The following is a 12,379-nucleotide window of genomic DNA, read 5'->3' on the forward strand; positions in this document are numbered from 1 at the left end:
ACTAGGCTGAGTGTGAATTGCAATTACCCAGACCAAATGTTCCCAGTCACCCCTGAGTAATAACTCATCTTACGTTTCAGCCCTAATGTCTCTTCCAAATGTCTCATTGCTGACCTTCTCACCCTCCCTCCTACCTTGGAGATGAACTTTATTTGTCTTTCCAAGTCATAAAGTCCAAATCCTCCAGTCCCCAGTAAGTCTACCACATCCCAGATTGTCCTCCAAGCCACTACCCTGCCCAACCTGTGCTTCATGAAGATGCAAGGAACTTCAAATGCTGGAAGGAATTGTGTAGAACACATAGTACTGGACTAACTCAGTGGGTCAGGCCACATCTCTGGAGGACATGGATAGGTGACGCTTTGGGTCAGAACCCTTCCTCTAGATTGTGTTAGGTGGGTCACCTTCATAAACGGGTTGGGCTCTATCAAACCATGGAGGGCAGTGGGGCAAAAAGAGAGCCGCAGAGAGGCCAGACCTGGAGGAGAAAGTGACATGCCTCTGCCAAACACTATCAAAGAAGCAGCTGGGCTCTTAATCTCTTCATCCTCGTTCTACAAAGAACTTCATCTTCCCTTTAATTGACATTGGGAACTCGTTGCAAACTGAATGCAAAGAGATGAGGTGGGATTTGAACTTGGTCCAAGCAGTTAGCAAAGCTGCAACAGAAATTGGATCCCTTAATGTGGAGACACATTTTCTGTGGGGAGGATGAGTTGCCTGAATTATGAGCTGGGCGATTCACTTAAATATTATTGTCCTACCATTATAGGAGGACAATAGTAGATTCCTTTATCCAGGACATGCCTTTTCCTACCATGATAATATCCAGGAAATCCAAGGTAAATTTATCCATCTGAATATGTTCTCAAGACTTCTTGGCCGAACATTGTACAGGGGCAGTATGGCTGTAAAACAGTGGAAGCCTACTGCAGCCATTATGGACGTTTCTCCCCATCGGCTGGCTCTCTGTCCATCTCAAGCCTTTGTGCCAGACGTTTATCTTTGCCCGCAATCCTTTTACTCGCATCAGTGGGTTTTCCAGTGTTGGGAAGGATTGTGGAGGGATCTTATACAGGACAGACTGTGCGAGAAATACCCTGTGCCTGCTGGTACCGACACACCTTTCACTTGCAGACAGAAAGGAGCATGCCTTGCTTTGTGTGTGTGTGTACAATGGCAGGCCAGGGTGAGCACAGACCACTCCAACATTCTACAGCAGTCTTCTCTGCAAGTGTGTCACACCAACTTAGCAAAAGGCAGGAGCAGCATTTTTCCCTGCGGTCTGAGGCAGCAACGAGACATCACTGGCAAGCATCCCTGCAGCAACACGCAGCAAAGGGGTCATTTAATCCACTTAAATAATTACCTGGTGCAGCTCAGATTAGGCTCCACCTCCACCTCCTCCAGGACATGCTCCAATGCTAACCTTTCTGGGTGATGCAGTGCAGTAGCACACTGAAATATTCTCACAAGCATTTTATTCAGCACCACCCGCATTTCAGTGGTAAACAAAACGAGATGTTGCACTGAGATCTGCCAGCAGATCGCTGCCTGTGCTTTGTGTTTCCTTTGCCTTATATGTTGACCGTCTCGGCTACCTGCTCTTTCAGCCTCAACGCCAGCTCTGGAGATTGTGAAAACCACGAATCACCTCTATTTCGTAAAATTTCCATCTCTTCAAAATGTAACCCCCAAAACTCCTTGTCACTTTAATTTTCCATATCATTCCCATCCTGACCTCCTATCGTAATATTGGATACATCCCTGCAAGGGCACAAACCATAATGTCCTGTCTGATCAATTTAAGCTTGGATAACCACCTCCAATTTTGGAACATCCACATTGAAGCATTTGGACGTGATTCAATTCAACAATTTTAAATATTGCCCCTACTATACCCATTTCCATCTCCTCTAGGGATGACATTTGATGTAGACACAAAATGCTGGAGTAACTCAGCAGGACAGGCAACATCTCTGGAGATGCTGCCTGTCCCGCTGAGTTACTCCCGCATTTTGTGTCTATCTTCGGTGTAAACCAGCATCTGCAGTTCCTTCCTACACATAACCATTTTTAACTGCAGACCCTGAATTTGACCCAGTTGCCATCTATATTATCTTATACCAGCATTATTCTTGTCATTTAATCTCTACCTGTACCTCCAAATTATTTCCCAAGCTAATAGACGGTTATTGATTTGAAAACATGAATTTCATCGTTTTTACTTTTAACTTCACATTTCCAGCATCTGCAATATGTCCCTTTTGTATTGTTGAAATTGAAGTTGTGGTCCTGTAAAGAATTACTCGCGTTGGAATCCTGAGACTACTCACTCCCTTGCAATGGCACCCCAGCCCACAGCATTGCATCAGGAGAAATATGGAGTAAACATTTCCTTTCATCTTTTTGATCACTGCCGTTGAGTTAAAAACAAAATGATGTCACCGTGTGATAGACATGACTAACGGTCATAATTGCTAACTTAGAACTTTAATTACACCACACCCACTGAATTAAGGATAATAAAGAAAGTACCTCTTTTTAGCATGACAAATTTAAAATCCAGCAGCCAGCCCCAAAAAGATGCAAATCATCACGTCAGATCCTTCTTTGAAATCTCCAACCTGATATTGCTGGTTGCCAAATGTACAATGAAGGCTCAGATTAATTTATGTAATTGCTGGCAGGATAACTGTGCTGCCATAGCAACCATCAAATTTGTAAACAAGTATGCTCGCACAATCATATAAATATTATATAAAGCTCTTGGTTTATCAAGAAATGTATCCAGATTCCAGGATATCACATATGCTACATAAATCAGCGGTTTATTTCACTGTATCTATGGCGCTCTATTTGATGAAGTGCATCTTCACATAATGGAGTATATTTCAAATTCTTCTCTGGTCTTGTCAAAAGTGAAGAAAGTTTATAATTAAGGCAGTGATAACTCATCATTTCAAAACCACTGTTGATGAAACAAAAAACAATTCGGACTCACCAAACTCTATTCTTAGAAACATAGAAACATAGAAAATAGGTGCAGGAGTAGGCCATTCGGCCCTTCGAGCCTGCACCGCCATTCAATATGATCATGGCTGATCATCCAACTCAGTATCCCATACCTGCCTTCTCTCCATACCCCCTGATCCCTTTAGCCACAAGGGCCACGTCTAACTCCCTCTTAAATATAGCCAATGAACTGGCCTCAACTCCCTTCTGTGGCAGAGAATTCCTTTTCTTGACCTTTTTTTCTTGACCTTAACATGTACCAGCTAATAAAGCATCATGGTTTTCACCTGCATTCTGGCATCAAGCTTATAGAGCAAACTTGTATTATCAGAATAATGCGTGCCCATTACATGTAATTTCACATTAGAAGCATTCTATAGGACATGGACGGAAGCATTAATTCCAATCTCATGCTTTGGTAATAAAGAAAAATCCAAACGTCATCAAGGCATAATGGAAAAGGCACCTAAACTTTCCAATGTCGACTTTAGACTTTTAGAGTTTAGAGATACAGCGCGGAAACAGGTTCTTCGGCCCACCAAGTCTGCACCGACCAGCGATCACCCTGTACATTAGCACTATCCGAAGCGCTAGGGACAATTTACAATTTACAGAAGCCAATTAACCCATAAACGTGTACGTCTTTGGAGTGTGGGAGGAAACAAGAGCACCCAGAGAAAGGCCCACGGGGTCACAGGGAGAACTTACACATTTTGTACAGACAGCACCAGTAGTCAGGATCGAACCCGGGTCTCTGGCTCTGTAAGGCAACAACTCTACCCCTGCGCCACTGTACCGCCCCAGTAAATTCCCATTCTTCTGATGGGAAAATTAATATTGAGTCACAATAAACAATCCATTTGCTCAGCGGAGAATTGGAATGGTCTAAAGTTACCAGATCTGTAAGGCAATTTATCATTTATACAAAATAACAATATGTATTTTTTTAGTGACCACTTAAACTGTGTTTCCCCTCAGTCAGATAGGCCAGTGCCCTGGTCATGAGGACATGTAAGCAATGAGAGGAGAAAGTGTGTTAGCAGGTAGACAATATGCACCGCAGGCTTCTGGCAGTGGAGTCGCGCAGTAACACTTGGCACATTTACAGATTTTAGGTTTAGGTTTAATTTTATTATTGTCACATGTACTGACAATAGTAAAAAGCTTGGTTTTCATGCTATCCAAACAGATCAGATAGACCACACACAAAGAGTTCACTTGATTGGCCTAATTCTGTTCCTACCACTTATCAAAAACAATCAAACACAATAGATAGAGCCAAGGGGAAGATACAGAGTGCAGAATATAGTTCTCAGCCTTGTAGCACGTTGTAGCGCATCAGTTCCACAGCCAAAGTCCAATGTCCTCAATGTGATAAGGATGAATCAGGCAGTACATGAGCTTATGGAAGGACCGTTTAGAAGCTTGATAACAGAGGGGAAGAAGCTGTCACTGAGTCTGATGGTGCATACCTTCAAGCTTCTCTACCTTCTGCAGTGTTTGGCTGTTCTTCAGCGTGAGGTGTGGATGGTCAATGGTGCGAGGTCTGTGTGATGGACTCGACTACATCTACAACTCTGCAATTTCATGCGCTCTAGGCAGAGCTGTTCCTAAACCAAGCTGTGGTGCAACCTGACAGCATGCTTTCTATGGTGCATCTTTCTCGATTAAGCTTTGCCCGTCTCAAGGACAACACACAGCATCATCACCACTTTACCTCTCTACCTTCAACCTTAGCGTTAATATATCTCTGCTCCATTGTAGTTATTCTCATGTAGTTGGCCTCCTTCACTGACAGGTTCATTAGCTACTGTAACGGTTCTCAAAGTGGGAACGTGAGTGGTAGAATCTGGATGGGTTGAAGGGTAAGTTCGGAAAATAGGTTACAGGGAAATTTAGTTGGGGGAATGGGATTTCTCTGTGATCTGCCTGGTTGCGTTGGGCTGCACCGCCTATTTCCATGTAGGATGACTCCATGACCCAATATGACATAGATTCAATAGGCCAAAAAGGCCTCCTTCTATGTCATGTAGAAATATGGTATATTTTGGTCCCCCTCTGTGTAAGTTGGAGCAATTTATAATGTTAAGATGCCGTACAAAGAAATATGATAGACTTTCTCCTGGTGAGATATCTAGTTTAGAGTGGCACTGAATGCAACAGTGTTGGGATAGAAGTCCATCTACTTTTGATGTTAAACAGGGGCAAAATGTACAAATTTAACAGTAATTTGAGACTAATTTATACGTGCTAGTCCCGAGGCACGATCTCAGGGATAGGGAAGAGAGAACTAGACACGAGTAAAATAAATCAATCATAACCTGCTTGATAGGGGCTCATGTTGTCGACCTCCCCTTGGTGAGTCCTGTCAACTGACCTCAGTCAGGGAACGACAACAAACAGACAGCAGCAGCGCCGCAGATTGGCGCCAACCCGGAGCATACGCCCTATTTAGTGCGGCCACCTGCGGATGTCGAACCGGATGGCATCACCCTGTGGCACAACTTCTGCTGCCTCAAACGCAAGAAGAAGAAGGAGAAGAAGGGCCGAATGGCCTACTCCTGCACCTAATTTCTATGTTTCTATGTTTCTATAAGAAGAAGACCTGTTTGCTTTCTCTTTGTTCTTTCTGTCTCAATTCTCTTTTTCACATCATCCTTTTTTAACTTTAACTTTTAGAATGAACAAATCCTATTAACTTCACTGCTTGAGAATACAACTTTAAGCACGTTCTTTTATTCATTTCCTTTTGCCTTTGAATCTCATTTCTAGGTTGGAAAAAAAAAAGTCCTCCAGTAAGATGACAATTGTTAGTGATGTTTACCTCGGGCAAGTATGTATCCCAATTGCAAGGGTTGACTCAAACCTTTCACGGATACACCAAATTTGATGGATTTAATGAGTCCCATGCTGCTGGATTACTCTCATCAGCTGTTACCATGAGCTTCAGTGAAGATGAATTAATAAAGGGGAAACATATCAGCGTACTCTCCTGATTGTTAGCCAGGGAGTTTTGTTGAAAGGTGCAAGTGTGTGGTTGACTGGTTAAGTTATAGTTTTCAATCCATCTGCACAGAGATTCTTCCCACATGGGCTGCTTTGGCCTATTTGTAAAAACATTGCTGTTCAGGCAAGGAACCAAAGTTTGATTGATACCCTCAAAGCTACATATCAGTGTGAGAGTGAGAGAAGAAGACTACTAGAGGAGTAAAACATATCTTCTACCCATCAAATGGAACAGCATGTTAGTTCCTATTACAGCCTTGGCATAATAGATTCATAGAACCACACAGCACAGAAACAGGCCCTTTGGCCCATCATGTTCATGCTAACCATATGGCAGGGATTTAGATTTCTAGATCACTGGGATCTCTCCTGGGGCAGGGGTGACCTGTACAGAAGGAAACTTTATTGGAGGAGGGCCGACATTCTGGCAGGCAGGTTTGCTAGTGCTACTCGGGTGGATTTAAACTAAACAGTAGGGGGAGGGGAGGGAGGGAGGGGGAGGGAGGGGGGGGGGGGGGGGGTGGAGTCAACAAAGTGGAAGCATATGCGTGCAGTTAATGGGAAAGAGAGTGTAGGAAAGGTCACATTTAAACTAACAGGGCAGGGGGATGGGAACCAATTCAAGGAGACAGAGGGCCATAAAAGGAGGACAGAAGCAAAAGGTAGAAGGGAGATAAGAAAAACAAATCTGTGCCTTAATGCGAGGAGCATTTGTAATAAGGTGGATTAATTGAATGTGCAGTTAGTAGTTAAGGAATATGATATAGTTGGAATTACGGAGACATGGCTCCAGGGTGACCACGGCTGGGAGCTAAACATGCAGGGGTATTCGATATTCAGGAAGGATAGACAGAAAGGAAGAGGTGTAGTAGCATTGGTGGTTAAAGAGGAGATTAATGCAATAACAAGGAGAGACATTAGCTTGGATGATGTATAATCGGTATGGGTAGAACTGCGAAATAGCCAAGGGCAGAATACGCTTGTTGGAGTTGTGTACAGACCACCAAACAGCAGGAGGGAAGTTGGGGATAGCATCAAGCAGGAAATTAGGGATATGTGCAGCAAAGGTGCAGCAGTTATCATGGGTGACTCTAATCTACATATAGATTGGGCCAACCAAATTGGTAGCAGCGCTGAGGAGGAGGATTTCCTGGAAAGTATACGGGATGTTTATTTAAACCAATATGTAGAAGAACTGACTAGAGGACAGGCCATCCTAGACACGGTATTGAGTAATGAGGAGGGATTAGTTGGCGATCTTGTTGCGCAGAGCCCCTTGGGCAACAGTGACCATACTATGGTGGAATTCTGCATTAGGATGGAGAGTGACACGGTTAAATCAGAGACTAGGGTCCTGAACTTAAAGAAAGGAGACTTTGATGGTATGAGATGTGAATTGGCTAGGATAGCCTGGCAAATTATATTTAAAGGGTTGATGGTGGACAAAGATTTAAAGATCGCATGGATGAACTCCAAAAATTGTTCATCCCTGACTGGCGATAAAATAAAACATGGAAGGCGGCTCAACCGTGGCTAACGAGGGACATCAAGGAAATCCTAGGAAAAGGCATATAAATTGGCCAGAGGAAGCAGCAAACCGGAGGACTGGAAGAAATTTAGATCCCAACAGAGGAGGACAAAGGGGTTAATTAAAAGGGGGGAAAAGAGCGTGAAAGCCACTAACCCTTCGAGCTCTTTCTAACTCTCTCTTAAGGGGGGGGGGGGGGGGGGGGGGAGGAGAGAGGGGGGGCGGAAGTGGGGGGGGGGAGAGAACTTGTTAGTGTTAAAATAAAGAACTCTCATTTGAAAAATGAAAGCATTCACGAGTCTGTATGTCATAGACACAACAATGTTACCTAAAATATAGTAATCAATAATTATAGTATTATACAGTATATAATTTATACTTATTTGTAAAAATCTCATAATATTGACTTTATTGTACAGTTTACGAAGATCCATTTTAAATTCTGTAGCTGGCTTATTGAGTTGTTATTGAAAGAAATTTATCAATTTAAAAATAATAAATACTCATTGATATTTTATTTAATGGAACAACAAACTCAACAAAGTAGTTCAAGCTTCAAAGTATAAGATAAAATATTAACTGAATACATAACTTCATAAATTGCATTCATATTTCTACAAATATGGTATTTGTATTATATTAAAACATGGCAATACAATTTTATTAGTCATGAGGGAGAGGCTATGGCAAAAATATCATGAAACAATTTCAGGTTTATATTTGCACAATAATTTAATGCGCACACACATTTGTAACAGCATAAAACATTGCACAATACAAGATTTCTGCGCACACGAACCACTAAAAATTGGAGCGAACATTGCCTGGGACCCCAGTTATTTACAATATATTAACGATTTAGACAAGGGAATTAAATGTGACATCTCCAAGTTTGTGTATGACACAAAGCTGGGTGTCGGTGTGAGCTGCGATGAGGATGCTATGAGGCTGCAGGGTGACTTGGATAGGTTGGGTGAGTGGGCAGATGCAGTATAATGCAGATAAATGTGAGGTTATACACTTTGGTGGCAAGAAGACAGATTATTATCTGAATGGTGTCCGATTAGGAAAAGGGGAGGTGCAATGAGACCTGAGTGTGCTTATACATCAGTCACTGAAAGTAAGCATGCAGGTACAGCAGGCAGTGAAGAAAGCTAATGGCATGTTGGCCTTCATTGCGAGAGGATTTGAGTTTGGGTGCAGGGAGGTCCTACTGCAGTTGTACAGGACTTTGGTGAGACCGCACCTGGAGTATTGTGTGCAATTTGGCTCTCCTAATTTAAGGAAGAACATTATTGCTATTGAGGGAGCGCAGCGTAGGTTCAATAGGTTAATTTCTGGGATGGCGGGACTGACATTTGATGAAAGAATGGGTCGACTGGCCTTGTTTTCACTGGAATTTGGAAGGATGAGAGGATATTTTTATAGAAACATATAAAATTCGTAAAGGATTGGCCAGGCCAGATGCAGGAAAAATGTTCCCGATGTTGGGGGAGTACAGAACCAGAGGTCACAGTTTAAGAATAAGGGGTAGGCCACAGGACTGAGATGAGGAAAAACATCTTCACACAGAGAGTTGTAAATCTGTGGAATTCTCTGCCACAGAAGGCAGTGGACGCCAATTCACTGGATGTTTTCAAGAGAGAGTTAGATTTAGCTCTTTGGGCTAAATGAATCAAGGGATCTGGGGAAAAAGTATGAACGGGGTACTGATTTTAGATGCTCAGCCATGATCATACTGATTGGCGGTGCTGGCTCAAAGGGTCGAATGGCCTATTCCTGCACCTATTTTGCTATGGTTCTATGATTCTATGACCTGGGTGTGAATGGTTCTTGATTATGTTATCTACTTTTGCAAGGCAGAGGGAAGTGTAGATGGAGATAGACAATATTGTCTATTGTCTCTATTGTCTGGGCTGCGACAACAATTCTTGCAAATTTCCTATGGTGTTGAGCAGAGCAGTTACCATACTGTGACAGGAATCTTTCTACAGTGCACCAGTAGAAATTAGTAATTCACTGGAAACATGCCAAATTTCCGTCGTCTTCTGAGGAAATAGAGGCATTGGTGTGTACCTCCTGCACTCTTAACCCAATCATTAATGTACCTAACAGACAGCACTAATCTCTGTGGTCCAGTCTGATCTCAGGTTTCCTATCACAGCAGGAACCCTTCACCATCACCCTCTATCTCCTATAAACCAAGTCAACTTTGGATCCAATTTGCAAACGTACCTTGGGCTCTAATCTTTTTCTATCTCTCGGTGATAATGTAAATTATGCAGGGTATTGACATTTACCTCTCACAGACTGTTTAAGGGTTTACAATAGTTTTTAACCTTCAGACTTTGTAAGGTTGAAAATGCTAGCATGAATTATACTTTATTGTGATAAATAAACTAAAGGTTAATTAACCTTTTAACACGTCACAAAACACCTCATTTAACAGATGAAGGCCGTTAAATCACATAACTTATTAAGTTTCTAACGAATGAGTATTCAGTTCCTAAGTATTACTTACATATGTGCAATGTAATCAAAGCCAATTAATTGCTCATGTTGTGTTACAGTGAGAACACCTCAAGAGTAATTGATCAATCCTGGAGAAATATGGGTTATCCTTGAATGTAAAACGTACTATAAATGTTTGCCAAATGTTACACTCAGGATTTTGCAGTAATCAGGAATGACTTTAGATGGTTCCAAGTTTACGTACGTACATGACATTAATCCCCTCCATTATCAAATCAATTTCACTGGCAAACCTACCTTTTCTCAAAGTAAATTTCCTGTGTGGAGATGGGGTGGACTTTGAGGGGTGTCATAAATTGGAGGAGAAAGACAAACGTGAATAATTTGCTGGCTTTTAGACAACATCTGCCCATCATTTCTCCAACAAAAACGCTGCGATCATTGCAAAACAACCCTTGGTTCTTCACTGGAACAGAATCAGGCACAACCTCACTGTGAGTCCGAAGATAGACACAAAATGCTGGAGTAACTCAGCGGGACGGACAGTATCTCTGGATAAAAGGAACGGGTGGCGTTTTGGGTCAAGACCCTTCTTCCGACCATGGACTCTCCAGGATGGCCTTCTACCTTCTTTGGACCTTTTTATTTCTCACTATTACTTCCATCTACTCACTGTGAGTCCTATAGATGTTACATGATATGATACATAGATGAGTAAAGAATTTGTCAAAGAAACACGTCTTGAACCGTGTATTAAAGGTGGTGGTGGAGAGGTGTGGGGTGGGGGTGGTGGCGAAGGAGGGGGAGTTAAGGGATAGTTTCAGGGATAGAAAAGGAAATTTCAGATTTAAGAGCCCAGATCCCGAGGGCACAGCCACCATTGGGAATTTTCACTGATACCCAGGTCCATTATTCATCTTTCCGAGGTTAGTCCCTCACTGTTGTGCCACTGTGTTATTCCTGGAGACCACGGACAGACATGGATTCCCCTGCATTCCTTGTCCAAGTTCTCATCCTGTCAGACTGTGTTACGTGAAAGATAATCTTTAAATTTAGGTGTATATCCATTAGAATTGAAATGTAAGGATGGAAACTCGCTTTTCTCGTGAAAAGCATGGAACTGATCTATCACTCTTGTTCTGACCTCTTTGCTCATCCAACAAGGCTCTGCATTTCCTGCCTCTGTTCCCCATGTAATGCTTCATGCAAAGCATTTACACAGCACTTGACCGACTCCCATTAAAACATCTTTGCATCCTACTTTACAAACAGATTCACAACAGTCAAATATGTCCAGATTTTTTTTTTTGAACTTTGAAACACCTTTCAGGTTTCCTACTTTGTTTACTCCATTCATTGTTGGTTCTTCTGCTATCATGTGCTTTCTTAGCATGATATTAATTATCCAGCATAATCAATTCTTCGGATATAGCTAAAATATAAGCTGAATATATAGTTGAAACAATCACTCCAAAGTTTGTGGGAATTGATAGTTTAAATATGTTTATTGATTTGAGGTTTAAAAGAGGATTGAGGTTAGAATAGTGAAAGGCTTCGATAGAGTGGATGTGGACAGGATCTTTCCACTAGTGGGAGAGTCTAGGACTAGAGGTCATAGCCTCAGAATTAAAGGACGTTCTTTTAGGAAGGATATGAGGAGACATTTCTTTAGTGAATCTGTGGAATTCTTTGCCGCAGAAGGTTGTGGAGGCCGTCAGTGGCTGTTTTTAAATCAGAGATAGATATATTCTTGTTTAATACAGGTGTCAGGGGTTATGGGGAGAAGGCAGGAGAATGGGGTTAGGAAGGAGAGATAGATCAGCCATGATTGAATGGCAGAGGAGACTTGATGGGCTAAATGGCCCAATTCTACTCCTATTACTTATGACCTAATGTCCATATACTTCAGACGAATTGTACCTGGATTGCAGTTGTTTGTGTAGACTTTGTCAGATGCTTGTTTCCGGTTTTCACCTTGACACTGCTTCTTTTCCTGTAGTAATATTAACAACGTAAGTCATCATATTGTACCATTTACTCTTGTAATTTATTGAACAATAAAGCATTGCAAATTATCAAGCAAGAATTAGGAGCACTTCACGTCTTTCCACTTTAATCCACCAAGTTCAGTGCACAATGTCACGTGATCAATTTGTTATTTCCCACATGATAAGTAATCATTTCAGATCAAAGAGGCCAAACAAGTGTACGTGAGATCTTATTGAAGGAGAAGAGACTACTGTAAAGGCCTGTCCCACCATGTCCATTTCCCCCTGTAGTACGTGGGTAGTTGTTTAGTTTAGTTTAAAGCTAAAGGGCGGAAAGAGGCCCTTCGGCCCACCAGCTTTGCGCCAACCA

General features: G+C 42.1%; 1 protein-coding gene across 1 annotated transcript in view; it reads right to left on the reverse strand.

Annotated features, from left to right (window-relative positions):
* sgk1 (serum/glucocorticoid regulated kinase 1) overlaps positions 1-12,379 on the reverse strand; it is a 94,119-nt gene that overhangs the window by 16,527 nt on the left and 65,213 nt on the right. Inside the window, exon 3 of the mRNA XM_033020930.1 lies at positions 11,942-12,014. Within this exon, the coding sequence (XP_032876821.1) occupies positions 11,942-12,014 (73 nt within the window). The remainder of the gene's footprint in view (positions 1-11,941; positions 12,015-12,379) is intronic.

The sequence above is a fragment of the Amblyraja radiata genome, chromosome 5, assembly GCF_010909765.2.
Source record: "Amblyraja radiata isolate CabotCenter1 chromosome 5, sAmbRad1.1.pri, whole genome shotgun sequence".
NCBI classification, from domain to species: domain Eukaryota; kingdom Metazoa; phylum Chordata; class Chondrichthyes; order Rajiformes; family Rajidae; genus Amblyraja; species Amblyraja radiata.